Genomic DNA, 19,244 nt, shown 5'->3' with positions numbered 1-19,244 from the left:
GGAAATCATCAGGCCAAATGTAACACAGAGCTCCTCAGACATGGGAAAGCCTGGAGGTTACAGGTTGCAAAAATCACACTGGAGCTGGTGTATGTTCAGCTGTCTGTAACCCAGGGACAAACAAACCCCTAACCTTTGCTTTGTAAATCTGGAGACCTGAACTTTTCTCTGTTCCCTGTTTTTTGTTGTTATTTCTTGGCAGATAACACGCAGAATATCTACCGGGTCAGCCCAGATGGGTCTCTGAGAGTCACCTTTGCCAGTGGAATGGAAATCACGCTTAACACGGAGCCTCATATTCTAGCAGGGGTTGTCAGCCCCACTTTAGGGAAGTGCAACATCTCCCTTCCTGGAGAGCATAACTCAAATCTCATTGAATGGAGGCAAAGGAGGGAGCAGACCAAAGGCAATATCTCCACGTTTGAGAGAAGGCTAAGGGTAAGGCTTCCTCTTGTGTAAAGTGCAGTGTTCCCTTTGAATGCCATTGAACTAAATCATGTTGAAATGTTCAACTTTGTAAGAAGAGCAATGGAAAGTTTGTATCAATGGTGGACTCCAGCCATGAATTTCAAAACCAAAGTCCTCCGACAGTCGCAGGGATGTTTGATCTCTGTTTGATTTTGGTTGTGAGACTTGACTTCAAGACATAATTACTTTTTTTCTTCCTCCTCTTTTTCAACTAAGAACTTAATTATGGCTTTGGAAGAAGCTGTGAGCAAAGGACGACGCGTAGTTACTCTGGCGCAGCAGCAGAGTCAAGAGCCACATTCTGCCTCTCTCAGATCTATCAACCCTCTTTCTTCTGGAGGAAATACCAGGTGCCAGCCCCTGCCTGGGGCAGAGGGTCTCCCAGGGCACACCTTGGGTGTCCTGCCCATTGTGTTTCCTGAAAGCCAGGGTGATGTAGAGCCTCCCTGTGTATCCAAACAGGCTGTACCTTCTGCCCTCTTCCACACACCCTCAGCCCCCTCGCTCCCTCTGGCTGGGTTACACTATGGCTCTAATAGAGAATTCCTTTAACATTGCATCCCTGGTTTATATTTATCTGTGAGGAGAACTCACAGATTACAATGACAGATGGTCAACATTCAGCATTTAATTAGGTAACACCAAGGCTCAAAGAGACTGCTACCTTGCAGAACATGTTTTTTATAAAATCAGTTCTGTTTTTCGCATGAATACCCCTTAAAATGCCTGTACCAGTAGTACAACTGGGAATTTTGGCCTTAAAAATATTGCATTTTTAACTACAACCTTTCTGGATAGGTGTTATCTCTGAAGGTACATCTGTTAGCTCTGAAAATATAGAGATGGTTGTTAAAATCTCTGGCTTGTCTCTTGGTTATGAGATACTATATATTTTTTGAAAAGTGTATCATCTGTTTGGTTTTCAACCACTCTGATCAATCAAAAACACAAGACTTGGATGATCTGACCAGGCTGGCCACTGCATGTGAAACACCTTCCAGATTTGACAGTCACAGTTACTTTATCAGGGTCTTGCAAGTGGGGAAAAGCTTCATTTAGTTTTTTGTGCCCACCTTCTGACTGCCCTCATGGGGTGAGTCCTCATAGCCCTGTTGAGGGAGGCAGCTGAACTTATTACAGTGGCAAACGTGTGTTAAGACAGCAGGATCCAAACAATGGCCTCCGTGGCTCATGTTACCTAATCAATTGATTTTTGTGTGATTTTGTGCTTAAATAACTGGATGCCACATTTCTCTTTAAGAATCTTCTGTAATAAAATCTTAAATGGAAAGGATGTAGCCAGTCATCTATTCTGCTTACATTGCCAGGGCCAAGTTGTTCCTGGCAGTTATATTTAAGTACTTCATCCTGCACAGTTTTACCATTATACTGTTTATATTTTCTATTGTTGAAATTCATCGCAGGTTCTTTTAACTCATTTTCATTTGCTTCTGCATGATCCTTAATATTGCCTGCCAAAAAAAAAGGAGTCAAATTCACAAATTGGTCAGGATTAAATGGATTCTGTCCGGAGGCATAAAATGTTAAGTACTGCAACACTGAAGCTATCCAGAGCTCAATGGATTGACCTCTAGATCAGCCTGTTGGTGCACAGAACCACTCGTGTACTCATCCTCCTCCTTCACCTTCATCCACTGAGAGGATGGAGGGTGAAGGTGAAGTGTAAGAATGATTTTGATGTGCCGCTGCCTTACATTCTCTGTCCTTCCAGAAGCATCCACTAGCATCACAACAGTTGACCATTGTGTTGCTATTTCTGTAAATTGTGTCTTTTTATATGTACCCAAGATCAAGGGGGCTTATGGATTGTCCCTGCCTACCCAGAAGGACAAGTCTGCTGCTCGTATTACGATGTAATGTACGCTCCCTTGAGCGTACTGAGCTCTAGGACCATCTGTCTGAGGGCTGGCAGGGCAAGGCTGGAGGGAACCTGGTGGGACAGAACATTAAATGGGGATTTGATAGTGGAAAAGAGGAGAAATATTCTGCACATAGGCTACACCATGTAAATAGACACAAGAGAAAGGGACAGATGGACTATCGAGGCTGTTACTGCCAATAAGAAGGACTTTGGAGGATAAGTGAAATGTGTGGGTCCTGGAGTTCAGCTTTAGCATTGAGCACAGGATGCTGATGGAGTGGGGAGCTGGTGGAGGTGGAAGGCGCTGGATCCGTGCAGCTGGCGAGGAAGGCAAAGGAGTGGCAGAATTTACCCAGAGACAGCTGTCTTTCCGTGGTGATTAAAGGGAACATGCAGGACAGCAGGAGCAAAAATACCATTGTATAGTGTGTTTGAAGCAGTACGCCAAATAATGAAAGGGATTTAGGGCTTACTGTTGACACAGCCTGGTGTACTGCTAGGAAAAAAGATGTAACATCATTAGAAGCCTTCTGCTGGATGAGGTTCTGGTGAGACCTTCTGAAAACTTCTAGTGAGTTATATTTTAAAAATAAAGTTTTTAAAGACTTAATATGCCATGACTGGCATAATAGGAAGTGTGTTAGAAAGCTTGCAAAGTAGGGCAGAAAGAACCATGCTGAACTTTGAAAATATATGTAAAGAAAAGCTCTAGGGGTTGGACCAGTTCTCAGTGGAAATGAACAGACTTGCAAGAGCCCTCCATCAAAGGAAAAAAAACCAGTGCAATGGAAGAGTTTTCTGAGACAAAAAAAAATAAAAAAAAGCATAGAAACGAGGTTTAAAGATGTGACTTAAAGATCAGTCCCGATACCATCATTGAAACAAATGGCTTTGAGTGCTAAGAGGTATAGATTAGAAGGCAGGTAACTGGGGATGAGGTAAAGGATGACCTAGTTGGAGAGAAAAAAGCTTTTCCTTCTCTGCCTGGTCCTAACATTTTTGATTCTTAACTGCAATTAGCAACCATCTTGAAAGCATGTCACTCTATTAGTGTTATTTCCAGTTTTGGAAAGCGGCCACTGTTAGCACGTTCTGAATAATGCTGTAAACATCGTGGTTTAAAAAACGGGATTTTTGCATGGTGCGAATTCCCTGCTCTAGAAATAGAGCAGAAGTGAGTAAGTTAACTGAAAGGGTAAGAACAGACATCTAACTTTATCGCAGTATCTAAATCAGTGTGGGAAACAGGAATTAATCACAGGTTTCCTTTAAGTGCAGAACTGCCTGCCCTGGCATTTCCTGAAAGTATATAAAACAGTCAGCAGGCATGTATGCATTTTATATTAATAATAAATCTACGTACAATCAGGCATTTTAACATCAATCTTAATCTAGCAAGGCTTCTTTTTTATCAATTGAACTGCTATTTTAATTGACTTCTAAAAATGAAGCAAAGGCTGTTGTTAAAACCGATGAGCATGATGCATAGTAATATACTGATTAGGATGCAGCTCTGTTCCCCCCTGTGTTTTGCATAACTTAAGAGAACTTGGCATTGGAGGCAGTCCAGGTTTTATAACTGAATATCTACAAAGTTGAAAACTGAATGCTTGGCCAGTCTTACTTATTTTTGCCTTTTTTTTCTTTTTTTTAATAACAAAAAAGGGAGTATCTCACTGGCCTCGATTCAAAAGTCCTGCGGATACAGGCTCTGACAGCTATGTTTATTATTACATTTAGCAAATGATCTCCCTCTATTTACCAGTCTTACAGCAAGTTCTGATGATAGGACCGAATCCTTTGCCAGTGTGTATCAGTTTATGTTGACTCACAGACAAGGAGATAATGCAATCATCGCATCTGATTTACACATTGGAGACAGTTCAGGTCTGAGAATGAAGTCAAGAGGAGTGCACATTTACGTGATTATTTACACCGCTAAATTTCTAGCTATAAAACTGGTGGAATTAGAGTCAATTAATGTTTAAAAATTTATAATAAATATCTCTTTTCATGCACTATTGACATTACTCTTGAAATCAGCTGAATTTTCTCCCTTTTTTTTATCAGCTGAAATTCTGACATTGCTTTCAGAAACCAGTTTTCCCTGGCTTGTAACAGAACACACGAGCTCCAGGCCCTCGCAGGAGCTCTTTGCTATGTTGTATGTGCATTGGAGGAGTCATCTTTAAGAAGCCACTGGGATTTGAAATCAGCTTTTCAGTGACAACGTTGAAATGAGACCTGCTACCCATCTTAGGTTTTCATTCTTATTTGCTGTATCGTCCCTGAAATTCAGATTGCAAGCAACTTGTATTCAAGACTTTCCTTTCTCCTAACCACATTCTGCAATAATAATAGCAATGAGAATGTTAAATATGCACATAGATAGTAAATTAATGTGGGCCAGGATATACCCCCTGCTTGTTTTTCGGTTATTTTACCACCAAGAGGATTTGTTTTCAGAAATTGAAAGAAGTTTGCAAGGAAATATAATAAACTTAATCCATCAGCCTGTATACAAGCAAATCTAGTTGAACTGAGCATCGCATTTTACTTGGGCTCCTTAACTATCATTAGAGCATAAATTGTAATAGTTACAGCAGCCTACAGGGGTATATAGGTATTTTACAGCTATTGTAAATGAAGGCTGTTAAAGTTAGACGTGTGTGTATATAGAACCCCAGGAATGGGGGCTGAAGAAAGAACACCTGCTTCTTCTAGATTTTCAAATTATTTTGTATCTAAAAACAGAAAGGTGAAAGAAAAAAAGGTTCTTTCTAATCACTCCCACCATATGATCACAGCTTGAGTTATTAAACAGATATTCTTAACCATTTACTTTACGGCCATGGCTCCAGGTCTCAGTGAGGAGCGAGCACCATGCTAACACCTGCGCTGACACCATCCCTGCTGTAAGGAATTTATTAATTGGAACAGATTAATACAAGTGATGAGATAAAATGCAGCAGTTTAAAGCAATGAGCGCATTGAGCATTGATCTGAAAGAGACAAATCAACGGACAATGTTTTGTGGTTCCCTAAATTATATCTCTGATTGGAATGGAGTTTAATAGTGATTGCCCAGTGACTGAATGATGCAAGGAGGAAGATGATGAAAGCACTGGATAAATATATTCTGTCTTCATGAATCTGGTGCAACTTTGAACTAGATTTCAAACTGCAAATTGAGCTGCCCCTCTGCATTTTCCTGTCGAACCATTAACATTCAGAGATCGTGGCGCAGTCACTCTGTTAGTCTGTTGGACACAGCGAGTTTAACAAACGTTGTAGGTCCCAGAGGAATATGGCTGGCTGCACCCGGCCCCGCTGCCGTGGCTTTCACGAGCTCTGGTACTGGGGTGGTTTCATGAAGTACGAGGATGCTGGTGAGCAGGGTCTGTGGGAGCTGCAAGCACAGCTCTTCCCTTCGCGGCGTCGGTGTGGGACCTGGTGCGGGCTGTCCCAGAGCTGGAGCTGGCCTATCAATGTCAACAGAGCTTAAGTGAGAGGATGTGAAATAGGATAACTTGGTTAATTTGAGGGCTTAACTACACATCTTTGGCTGGAATCAAAAAGTCCACTCACAGAGAGATGAAAGGTGAGAAAAGAAGAAAAACTTAGGAAAAGGTGAGAGCAGAACTGAGGGTTTAGCAATGGAAATAGGAAACATCAAGTACAATGACACTGAATGCAGGAAGCATTTTGTTTCTTGGTCCTCCTGTTTCTCATATGAATATTTTTCTGTTTTCTTGTGTTTAGTAAGGCCTACATTTTCCATCATAACATTAAACCACTGCACATTTTGTTTAGAGCTGACAGAGAAATGTTTGAGTTGTGTGTCATTAAGATGCGTTGTTTTCTTACCTCGCTGTATCTTTGTGTTTAGGCCCACAACAGAAACCTGCTCTCCATTGATTTCGATCATATAACCAGAACAGGAAAGATTTATGATGATCATCGAAAATTCACTCTTCGGATTATGTACGACCAGACAGGACGCCCAGTTTTATGGTCACCCATCAGCAAGTACAACGAGGTCAATATCACTTATTCCCATTCTGGATTAGTCACCTATATCCAAAGAGGAACCTGGACTGAGAAAATGGAATATGATCCAAGTGGGAACATAATTTCCAGAACATGGGCAGATGGTAAAATATGGAGTTACACATATTTAGAAAAGGTAATTAATTTTAAAAGTGGATTGTTTTACCAAGGCAAAAGTATTTGTTTTGATATAGATATTATATTGTGGACTATGTTATCATGCTACCTCTTGCAAGAGTATTTAGGACTTTTAAAACAGAAAATGGATGTGATTGCGTAACTAGATTAAAATGTCTCTGGACATGCTTAGACCTACGTGTCACCCATTCAAACCTGCCATAGTTTAGTTCTGAAGAAAGTTATCAGCACCTCGGATTTGTTTAACTGGTAGGTAAAAATGTCTTCTTGGTCTCAGTCTGAGTTCAAATGAACAAAGGACACCCTCTCTGCGTAAAAAAGCCTTGCTGCTCTGTATAACGTAGTCAAAAACATTACAGTCACTGAAAGGGAACTTTTTGCTCCCCACAAACACAGTTCTTTTAAGCCAAAATTATGAGGCAGTGAGTACAAGCTGGCACCTGTTCAGTGCTGTGCTGTAAAAAAGGGATTGATCCTGCGAGGAGAAGGATTACTTCAGTATTTATGACACCCATTTTGGGGGGGAACATTAATATGAAATGAGTGATTGCTCTGCTTTTATAGTGACTTAGTGTCTAAATTTCCTGAGTATTGTAATTTTCATTTATGTCTACAGGTAATGGTCACAAAATGGGCGAATGAGTGTTGTACAGCCTAAGGAAGAAGAGCATCTCCTTCATCTGTTAGAAGCAGCTAATTTGGTCTTATATCTCTCAAAACCAAAAAGCCATTCTGTATTTTTAAAGCTTTCAGAACTTAGTGTGAAATTGTATTCAAGCAGCGTCCTTTTAACCTTTTTTTTTTTTTTTTAATAGCAACATCTTGAACTATCCAATATACCCCGGGTTTGCAGAACGTTTTCTCTGAACCCATTAACCACCGGGAAAGGCTAGGAGGGGGGCAGGTGAGGTAACACTGATAGAGGGTATTGCATGCAGCAAAGCCAATGACTTTGAAGTTATTTATATATTAAAAAGTTCCAAATGTGTACTTTTAAGATAAACTTTGCTGTACTTATTTTGAATGTATTTAAGCTGGAACTTAACCCAGAGTAAAGAAAAAAAAGACTGAGACTAGAGAACGCATAAAAATGCAGTTCCTTCCTTGTCTGCATGCAGTATGGTTCTTGCACGTGTTAACAAGATTGGCAAACCCTAGAAGCTTCAGAAGTTTGGTTCAGATAAATTTGTCAGGGCTTCTTTTGTCTGTATGCTCTTCTGCAAATTGCAAGTAAACAGGCGTTTGGTGTAGCTTTCAAATATTTGGGCAATGTGCCTTTTGGAGGAATCTTTTTTTTTTTTCCTTTGGGCTTAATGGACCGTAATTTTGGAAAGATGTATGCTTCTTATCTTTCCAAACCACTGTGTGTGTTCTTAGCTTATGATGAGCTTATAAATAAAGTCGTATAACTTAAAACTCTTATTGTGGAATTCTACACAAGCAGCCAAATCCTGATCCTGTAGAAGCAACTGGCAAAAGCTTACTGGTTCAGGTAGCAGCAGGCTTGGGTTCTGCTGCAACTTGTCATTAAAATTCTTGAAAGTCATACACACCATGGACATAACCTCCCAGCTATTTAATGGACTTTCATCGCTGTTTGTTCCTTGTGCCAAAGAAAGATTAATTCACTGTCAAAATTCGGCATTGAAGTATCGTTTTGTGGTTCCATTAAAGTCAATAATTTATTGTGTTAATTATGTAATGATTGCTAAAGGTTCTCTAAAACCTCCTAGGACCCAATGATTCCTTTTATCGAAAAATCAATTATATAGTTCACTTCCAATTCACAGTTATTTAATTCTTCATTTTTTAGCACTTGATGAGTTAATTGTACATCTTCAAAAATCTCTACCCGTTCCAAAATTAGCTCCAATAATTTAGGTTTTAAAAAGCACTATGATAGTAGTACTGCAAATAATTTTTACTGATGAGATTCAGATCTTGTTTTGGTCACTTTCCTCAGTTAGGTAAAGGTGTTATAAAATCTCCTGAGTACGCCAAGCCTGCTGCCAAAATCCTGCCGTTTACCACCAGACAAAATAGATGAGCGGCTGTGTGTGTATGTTGGACAGAAATGACATCTAGTGGTGATGCTCAGCATTTCTCTGTATTCCCAGTAGAGCTCCAAGTAATTGCCACTGCCTGTTTGTCTCGATACACCATCCGGCATAAATCATGTCGTGGTTGACCATGCTCTGGTTGCTTTTATAAAACAACAGCTTTTTGGGTGCTTTATGAGCTACCTTCTGAAAACCTTTAAAACAAATTAGAACTCAATTTGTGGGAAGAGTTGAAAAATCTATTGTAATATTATTAGGCTGAATTGGGAATTAATTTTTTTCCTCTTTATGGTATCCTCTGATAGGCTAGAGAGGATACTAAGTCTCCTACTCTTGTACTGTCTATCTTTTTACTATCCTGGACAAAAGTGGAAAAGCCACAAAGTGCTGTAAAAACTGGCACACAGGGGCACTAAAGTTATATTAGAGATGTTTCTGATCTTGTTATTCATACTCCGTCAATGGCAGACAGCTTAAAAACAGGCCCGGGAGCACTATGTAGAGCCAAGTGTCACATCGCTGCTAGGAGAGAGTTCAGCCAGTGGTTTACTGCAGACTGGGGACTCTTGACTGCAGGTGAAAACAAAATAAATGCTGTGCGTGTCGGAAATGCTTGGCAGACCAGCAATAAAGCGATCAGAAAAACCTCCGTGTAAGGGTCTGTCATCACTGGTTGGCAGAGGGGATATGTTGGTGCTTGCTGGCTTGGGTAAGGGTGACAGATGTCTTTCACCCAGGGCAGGAAGAAATACATCTTGGGAGGGCAGGGGGGCCGGGGGTGCAGGGAGGGAGGCCAAGGCTTAGCCTATCTTTGGTCCTTTGAATAAGCACTTGGGTTATTTGTGGCTTAGGGCCAGTGTTACTTAACACATTGCAGGGCTGAGCTCTCGGTGTTTTCTTCCCAGAGAAGAGCTTTTTGAGCTTAAAGGGGGAAAAAAAAAAAAAAGAAAAAAAAAAAAAAAAAGGACTTTATTGCCTATTTCTTTCCCCAGCGCTCTATGAGAAAGCAGTCACACTGTTCTTCGTAAGGCTTTGTTTTGCATGATGTCTCAATCACACAGATGCCTGACAATGTTGTTTATGTGCCTGGTGGGTTTGGGCTGTGAGCTGAGAACTGCTCCGGCAGTGTGGCAAGGATGCGCAGTGCTCTGGTCCAGCCAAGCCATTACTGGACCTGGGGGAAGAGGCTGCAAAGTCCCCCCATATATTTTCACTCTGTGTTTTCATTAGGCTTGTTTCAACAGCAACGGTTCACCAGTGGGCTTGTGCTCTGTGACACTGTGACTTTGCACATGACTGGTGAAAGGGTTTACAGAACCCAGACTTTAAATTTGCACAGAAAAATGTCTGCCACGCTTGCACATTCATCTGCCAAGCAAACAAACCAGATTTCATTGACCAGTCAAAATTAAGCAACGCAGGGCAAATATCAAGTACCTGTGTAGAAATTATATTCTTTGTAAACATTAAAAAACAGAGGTAGAAGTAGTCATACCAAAGAACCTGCAGACTATTTTCATCCATCTGTAAGCATGGAGATGCTGTGACCTCTGGGGCAACGTGCATTTAATAGAAGACACACAGAAAAAAGGGTAGGTCTGTGCTAGAGATATGCAGAGTGCCAATAAAACTGGAATACCTTGCAGACACCATTGAAAGTTTCCCCTTTCCGCCTCCCCTAGAAACATCTGCTGGTGCAGATGCTCTGCCTGTGTGTGAGGAAGAGGTTCCCTCTGGTTTTGCTTCCTGGGAGAATGACCTAAATATTTCAAAGCAACATAGCAAGTCAGCGTTGGGCTGAAATGCTACTGAGAGCCCCATCTGCCTTCCCGTTTGGAGGTCCGTACCTCTAGACTTGTTATTATTCTCCTCCTCACTGGCCAGGTCTGCTGGAGCTGAAAGCTTCACTTGGAATTGTACCGACAGTAAGAGCAAAGTACAAGAGTGGAGCATTGTTTCAGCATTTGCTTAACCTTCAGGCACTCACTCGATGAATAATTATTTGCTTGATCGGGCACTTACACTGCCATTCCTGTTTGATTGCAGTCCGTGATGCTCCTGTTGCACAGCCAGCGCCGCTACATCTTCGAGTACGACCAGTCTGACTACCTGCTCTCGGTCACCATGCCCAGCATGGTGCGCCATGCCTTGCAGACCATGCTGTCCGTCGGGTACTACCGCAACATCTACACCCCTCCGGACAGTGGCGCGGCGTTCATCCAGGACGTCACCAGAGACGGACGGCTTCTGCAAACGTTATATCCTGGGACGGGACGCAGAGTCCTTTACAAATACACCAAACAGTCCCGACTTTCCGAGATTCTTTATGATACTACTCAAGTCACGTTCACCTACGAGGAATCTTCTGGGGTTATTAAAACAATACATTTAATGCACGATGGGTTCATCTGTACCATCAGATACAGGCAAACAGGTTTGTGTAACTGTGACTACGCTGCTAAAGTTTTTGACCCTGATCCTGCACTTACTTGGCATGAAATTCTGTTCTTTTTATGTCTACAAGTTCTTATATTTTATGTTTTATGTTTCAATAGAAAAATATGTGTGTATATCTCTATGTCTGTGTCCATAGGCCTATATAGCTGTCCCATTTGAAATACCGTTTTCTTTTTATTGCTTGGTATGGAATAGCTCTTATAATGTTTGATTGTTTTTATTCCACTGTGTGGATATTTGCTAAATACTAAATCAAGTTGTTTTATTGTTTGTATTTTCAAGTTTCCCTGTTTATACCGTAATAAATTCAAAATAAATAAATTCAAAAGGACTGTTTATATGAGGAAGGATATCACCATGTAAAATAAATTTAGTTTAGAATTATCTTGTAACTAAATAGAAATCATAATTATGAATAAAATAGCATTCATTTAAACAAATGTTAATAAAATATAAATATTTTGTAGAGCAAACATTCATAAGGGTTTGTGAGAGAATAATCTAACGTATTCTTAGTTAATGGTATTTTCTGAGACAGTCGAGTAGCAATAAGGCTTAAGGGTATATTTGAGTTCATTGCCTGTGCTAGATCTGCAGGGTAACTATATTGTAGACATAATTCATTATTTTTCTTTTTTCTCGTCTTTGTTTTGTTTTGGACAGGTCCGCTTATTGGTCGACAGATCTTCAGGTTTAGTGAAGAAGGGCTTGTAAATGCCAGATTTGACTACAGCTATAACAACTTCCGTGTCACAAGCATGCAGGCCATGATAAACGAGACGCCACTTCCCATAGATCTGTACCGTTACGTCGATGTTTCTGGCAGGACTGAACAATTTGGAAAATTCAGTGTCATTAATTATGATTTAAACCAAGTTATAACCACCACTGTGATGAAACATACCAAAATTTTTAGTGCCAATGGTCAGGTGATTGAAGTACAATATGAAATTCTCAAATCGATCGCTTACTGGATGACCATCCAGTATGATAATATGGGTCGTATGGTGATCTGTGATACACGCATAGGTGTAGATGCCAATATAACTCGATACTTCTATGAATATGATGCTGATGGTCAACTTCAGACTGTGTCTGTGAACGATAAAACCCAGTGGCGCTACAGCTATGACCTTAATGGCAACATCAACTTGCTGAGCCATGGGAACAGTGCACGCCTCACTCCTCTGAGATACGATCTGAGAGATCGCATTACCAGACTTGGAGAAATTCAATATAAAATGGACGAAGATGGTTTTCTCAGGCAAAGAGGCAATGAGATCTTTGAGTACAACTCTAACGGTCTGCTGAACAAAGCATACAACAAAGTGTCTGGCTGGACTGTGCAGTACTGTTACGATGGTCTTGGAAGACGAGTTGCAAGCAAATCAAGCCTAGGACAACATTTACAGTTCTTCTATGCTGATCTCTCCAACCCAATAAGAGTTACTCACTTGTACAATCATACGAGCTCGGAAATAACATCCCTATATTATGATCTTCAAGGTCATCTCATTGCCATGGAATTAAGCAGTGGAGAAGAATATTATGTTGCTTGTGATAACACTGGAACACCTCTAGCTGTATTTAGCAGTCGGGGCCAAGTCATAAAAGAAATTTTGTACACCCCATATGGAGAGATCTACCAGGACACTAATCCAGATTTCCAGGTTATCATTGGTTTTCATGGAGGGCTCTATGATTCTCTTACTAAATTAGTTCATCTGGGTCAGCGGGACTATGATGTCATTGCTGGTCGGTGGACGACACCAAATCATCATATATGGAAACACCTGAATGCTGTTCCACAACCATTTAATCTCTACTCATTTGAAAATAATTACCCAGTTGGCAGAATCCAAGATGTTGCTAAGTATACAACAGGTAAAAGTAACAAGTTTCTCATTAAAATACATCTTTTTATCAAATTCTGGTATGGATTCAAGACTCCAGAAATCTTTTGTGTACATCCAAAGTTACTATTTGGCTTTAATTTTACATATATTAAAGTCGTGTATTTAATAGATAACATCTTACTGAGCTTGATCTGTTTTCTACAGCCTTTATGGTAACCAAGAAAATAATTAGTACTTGTTTATGCTGCTTTTCTAAGTGTTAAAATTAAGGGAAGAATGGAGGCAGCTTAATTTAATTTTTTTCTATTATAAATAAATAGAAGGTATGCTATTGATTTGAGTATAGCTATGCTTCTTAATCGAATAATTTGTTTGCTACAATAAATGCTGTAACCAGTACTGAAAACATAAATTTATGTGAAATCATTATTTCTGTGTAGCTGAGATTTCTGCAGACTACCCTCACTTTGTTCTTGGATTTATGTGCCTTATTGCCAGCATCCTTTTGTTGCTTTGCAGACATTGGAAGTTGGCTAGAGCTGTTTGGTTTCCAGTTGCACAACGTACTACCTGGGTTCCCAAAACCGGAGATAGAAGCTTTGGAGACAACCTATGAACTTCTACAGCTTCAAACAAAAACCCTAGAGTGGGATCCTGGAAAGGTCAGCAAAAACTCTGTTCAGCTGCTTCTAATACTAAATTCAGGAATTTTATTAGAAAATGTTGGAGACCAAGGAAACAATATGACTGTATCTTTCAACATAATAGGCAAGGCAAATAGTCTAACAATGCTAGAAACTTTGATGTTGTCAATTGCATTCTGGAATCAGAGTAGAGTTTTAATGAGAAGCTTTCAGCAACACAGTGAAGGAACTTTGCAGCGGTTTACAGAAACACTATCCAAATTTGAGAGGCAGGATATGCCAAAGGGTAAAATTGTTTATGTGAAAACTGAAAAAGCTACAAAAAAATTGTGGAATTACAAAATTAAACCAACAGATTTTCACCTTTGTTAGCAAGGATGCCACAAGAGATGCAAAATCACTGAGGGTATAAACAGCTTTGTAAGTCTACACCTCTGCATAGTTATTGCAGGAAAACAGAAATGTGGCTGTGGATTTGTAGGTGGATCTGTAAGACTAAACCTTGCTCTGGGGCTCATTTTCAGTAAAGAAGAGCCATTGCAGCAGCTGTCAGGGTCCAGCAATCAATGTAACTGCAACAGGACCAACTGCCGATATTCTGAGCAGGCGTTCGTGTTTTGCATTTGGCCATATGAGCATCTGTTAACAAAGAAAGATGAGTTTGCAAAGATGAGAGAGAAAAGATGCCTTTCACAGAATCACAGAATCACATTCCTCTAATGTAGTCAGGAAAAGGAAGTATAAAGTGTTGGGAGTTCACATTCATAGCATTTAACACACCTCTTTTCCCATGCACAGATGACTGCACAGAGTGCAGAGGGCTGGAGAGTCAGAGCTCATTCCAGATGGAGGAGCATGTCCGTGTAAAATTGTCACTGAGATATGAAAGAAGCTATCACGAAGGCACAGAAGTGTAGTGATAGGTATAGTGTTGAAAGACAAATAGATGGCTGGAGTGAGATTTTTTTTTTAGCCTCAATGGGGAGCAAGATCTACAGATCTGATATACTCTCCTGGTTCCTATTGTTCTAGTATCTTGAGACCTCTACAGCCTGCTTTCCTTAAAGAATGGGCTATAAAAACTGTTTCTGCTGTTTTACAAAAGACATAATTAGACGCACAGAGACTAAGCACAGAATCACGTGAAAGAGCACAGCTTTGAGTTCAGGTTCCCCCACGCCTAAGAGCTGAACAACCAGCCACTCTAGTAGCAATTCCAGGGGGGAGGAAGGTATCTTGAGACCTCTACAGCCTGCTTTCCTTAAAGAATGGGCTATAAAAACTGTTTCTGCTGTTTTACAAAAGACATAATTAGACGCACAGAGACTAAGCACAGAATCACGTGAAAGAGCACAGCTTTGAGTTCAGGTTCCCCCACGCCTAAGAGCTGAACAACCAGCCACTCTAGTAGCAATTCCAGGGGGGAGGAAGAAAAAAAAATTTGAGTTCAGGTTCCCCCACGCCTAAGAGTTGAACAACCAGCCACTCTAGTAACAATTCCAGGGGGGAGGAAGAAAAAAAAAAAGGAAGAATAAATACAAAAATAGCATTTGTGATAAACACGTTTTCATTTGTTTTCTAGAAGCGAAAGAGTCCAAGAGACAGAAAGCAATACCTTAGGCAATTAGAAAGCCTGTGCATACGCCCAGGCTCTGTAGAAGTGCACGATATTTTCCAAACAAATTAAAGATCCACTCTAAGCAATTAAGAGATTAGTAGGGTTTGTGAGACACTATAATGAACTGCACGATGCCTCGCCTCCAAACTACTGATATTTTCTTTTCCAGACTATCCTCGGTATTCAATGTGAGCTACAAAAGCAACTCCGAAACTTTATATCCTTGGACCAACTTCCTATGACACCCAGGTATAGTGATGGCAAGTGCTATGAGGGAGTGAAACAACCGAGATTTGCTGCTGTTCCTTCAGTATTCGGAAAAGGCATCAAATTCGCTATAAAGGATGGGATAGTGACAGCTGACGTCATAGGTGTGGCTAACGAAGACAGCCGGCGCATCGCTGCCATCCTCAACAACGCGCACTATCTGGAGAACCTGCATTTCACCATCGAGGGCCGAGACACGCATTATTTCATCAAGCTGGGGTCTTTGGAAGAAGATTTGGCCCTCATCGGCAACACTGGAGGACGCCGCATCTTGGAGAACGGCGTCAACGTCACAGTGTCGCAGATGACTTCCGTGATCAACGGAAGGACTAGACGCTTTGCTGACATCCAGCTCCAGCACGGCGCACTGTGCTTTAACGTTCGGTATGGAACGACGGTGGAAGAAGAAAAGAACCATGTCTTAGAGATAGCCAGGCAGAGAGCCGTGGCTCAGGCCTGGACTAAGGAGCAGAGACGGCTGCAGGAAGGGGAAGAAGGTATTAGGGCATGGACAGATGGAGAGAAACAGCAGCTTTTAAGCACTGGGCGGGTACAAGGCTATGATGGATATTTTGTTTTATCTGTGGAGCAGTATCTCGAACTTTCTGACAGTGCCAATAATATTCACTTTATGAGACAGAGTGAAATAGGCAGAAGGTAACAAAGAAAATCTCTGCCTTTGCGTCACCAAAGACTGCCTGTTTTTAAACGTAAAATGGTTTATTGTATTGGTTTTTCTAGATCAGAACTCTGTATATGTAAATATAGAGGAAAAAAAACATATCCAACTGCCTTTAAATGTGACAGAAGATGGTATTTTAATATTGTTTGTTTAACTCTTTGAGAGATGACAGTGACGATTTTTAGTTCTTGTGTGGCAGTATTCAAAAATTTCAGAGGCAGAGTCCTGACCGCTGAGCAGCGCGACCCACGCGCGAGGTTCCCGAGGTGACACCAGACGTCCCTGCGGGGTAGGGGAGAGCGCAGCGTGCTCTGCCTTCTTCTAAAGAAACACGACTTTTTTGTTGTTGTTGATTTAGTAATTCATCATTTAAGAGGTAACAGAGCCTCATTCTGCAACCTGTATTTACTGGGTAGTTTTCATCCCAGTGAGATCTCCCGTAAGTTCAAAGGGATTGGATACAGAAACCAGACTGTCTATGGAAACTTCATAGTCGCTCACCCACCCCGCACACGTCATTCCTCACAGACATGATCTAAGGGATTTTCTAGCCTGGGAAACCCAGCTTGTACTGGACACAGTGTGTAAAAGGCTGTCCCGCGTGGCCTTTAGCTTTGGCCAGCCGTAGCCACCTCTCAGCTGCTCAGTGACGAACGTCACATTGCATCTACTTTTGCACATGGAGGTCTCTCTCCCAGGGTTTCCCTCGGCACTGGGTTATGCTGGAGCCCGGCAGCACATGTAGAGCTGTTGATCTTCTCAGCATTAGGAGTGGCCAAAGAAGGGCTTTGTGAGCGCTGTAGTCAACAGGAGTCTCTCCGCTGACATCAGTGTTCTCTAGACCAGGCTTTAAGTCAGTGCTTTTGGGACAACCCAGCTGGGAGGGCCTACAGGGCGCACGAACGAGCCGTGCAGATCAGTCCTGTCTGTATTCATTGGGCCAGGACTTGTCTTTTCACAGATCATATGGAAATTGCAGTGTTGTTGGGTTTAGGCATCATGTTCTTTTAATCTCAAATTAATAATCCTGTTGTATTACTCATTTTTTTGAGTCTGAAGAAGATTGGTGGGTTGGGAGTTGATGAACCTCAGTGTGGACACTAAATATGTTGATAAAAGTAGAACATTTTGGGGATGACTCTTCTCTCAGCTCAATATCTAGAGCACATAGAAAAGCATTATATTGCATGGGCAGAAATTTTTATTTCCCAAGGTACCATGTGCTGCTGGCACAGTTATTTCATAGCAGAGTAGGTGATCCTTCTTTCAGCTTGTCATTTTTAAAAGACCTGATTATCAGCAGGGGCAGGAGGGCACACAGGGAGGGGGGGACAGGTAAACAGATTTCCTTTACTGACTTTCAGAGGGAGCTAGAAGTCTTGTTATAGAGCCTGTGTATCCGTAACAGTGATGATATTGCACATTTCTTTCAAAACAGATACAATAAATATAGTGACACAATTTCTGCTCGTATTTATGGAAGCCAACAAAGTGCTTTCTTTGTCTTTCTTCCTTTCTTTCCAGCTTTCTTTTTTTTCCCTTGTTTTTTTGGGCAAGTGGAGCAGACTGTACCAAAGTTAGAGATGAGCCTGAACTGGCACCTGAGACCTGACCCCCCCTCAGGGGTTTGGACTCAGGTCTCAGCCTCACACCATGAACGTCTCTTTCCAGACTCCTTCCGCTCCCCCGGGAGCCAGCGCAGCTTTGGGGGTGCACCTAAAACCACCCTCTACTCCCCAGCCAGGGGAAATCGTGGACCAAAATCTGCACATACGCATTTTTGCTCGGGCTCATCATTAACTAATGTACAGAATTGGGAGCTGACAACATCCAGGTTTGACAGCTCTGATTTCCATAATTTTCCATACAATCATGGAGAATTTGAATACCTCCACACCAGCCTAAAAATGGACCTTCAAATCCTTGAGCCTCTAATATGCTTTTAATCAATGGAAGAATAATTTATGAATTGTATATAGAGAGTGCATTCATAAGCGTGATGATGTATTTTATCACTGATCCAAGATGTCAATATTAGAGTCTATTTTACTTATATTTTAAGCAATTATACTTTTTTGCAATTCACTGATGAGGTATCATTTTCAGACTGCTTTAAATATCCATTATAATAAACAAATATTTGAAGCTATTAGAATTACCTTGAACTGTGCATTTCTAGTATGTAATACATATTTAGTTAGCTTGTGCCTTTAGTTTCTTAAAGTTATATTTGTATTATATGCAGGAAATGCACTTTGTATTACCTACAGCTGTGTTTTTTAATACTGCCTTGATTACTGTTGTTCTCATATTATGCCAAAAGGTCAAAGAGTAAAACGTGTTACAAGTTTGTCGCTGAAAGTAGATTTGGCATTTTCCCAGTTCCTGGGTGCAGTCTAAAGTTCATTTTTGAACAATATTTCTTATGTGAATATGGATGTATAAAGAATCACATGACATTACGTGGCCCGGTTACAAAAGAAAAAAAAAAAAAGCCTTCATCGTAACAGTTTCAGAAATTTAGGAAACTAAATAAAAATGTCTTGTTGAGATGACAGTGCTACAGAAACAAGTTATTACAGAAAAGAACACTGGAGACTGACATCGTAGCTACACGTGGGCCAGCCAGCAGTGATTCATGAGAACTATAGCAAACAAATAGCTTTGGACCATCTTGTTCCTGAACAACCTCAGATAGAGGCAGGGACTATTTCAGTCTCCATGTGTTTTTTCTTAGTAGCTAGACCAATTTCACAGTGTTGGTTTTTGCAGTTTTGTTGTTCGTTTTTTTTTTTTTTTTTACTTTTGCACTATAGCCTAGAGACCCAAATGAGAAAAAGCAAAAAAGAAAATTAATGGCATGGAAATTTTTACTGTTATTTAGATCAGATAATTTGATGCTAGCGTTCTGCACTGCAAACAAAGTTCTGAAAGGGGGAAAAAAAAAACCTAAAGTAAACTAAATAAAATAAAATAAAATAAAAGAAAACCACTGTTGCACACTATCCTGTAGCAGAGCACCTACCATGAGAAATACGTGCTATATTTTTTATGACAGCCAAACAAATAGTGTGTACAAGTAATGTTTCCTTTGCTTTCATATTTATTTAGCAAATCTAGAA

At 40.7% G+C, this 19,244-nt stretch overlaps 1 protein-coding gene across 1 annotated transcript; it reads left to right on the top strand.

Moving 5' to 3' along the window:
• Nucleotides 1-202: 202 nt before the first annotated feature.
• Nucleotides 203-16,297, top strand: LOC104460696 (teneurin-1-like; the record flags this gene model as incomplete). Its single annotated transcript, XM_010074992.1, has 6 exons — nt 203-438; nt 6,240-6,536; nt 10,645-11,032; nt 11,719-12,939; nt 13,431-13,573; nt 15,343-16,297. Coding segments are annotated over 6 exons (3,044 nt in total), but the record flags the coding sequence as incomplete, so codon positions are not given.
• Nucleotides 16,298-19,244: the final 2,947 nt, after the last annotated feature.

Source organism: Pterocles gutturalis, unplaced genomic scaffold (assembly GCF_000699245.1).
Source record: "Pterocles gutturalis isolate BGI_N339 unplaced genomic scaffold, ASM69924v1 scaffold2897, whole genome shotgun sequence".
Lineage (NCBI taxonomy): Eukaryota > Metazoa > Chordata > Aves > Pterocliformes > Pteroclidae > Pterocles > Pterocles gutturalis.
The sequence above is the reverse complement of the archived record's forward strand: the minus strand, read 5'-3'. Positions and strand labels throughout refer to the sequence as shown.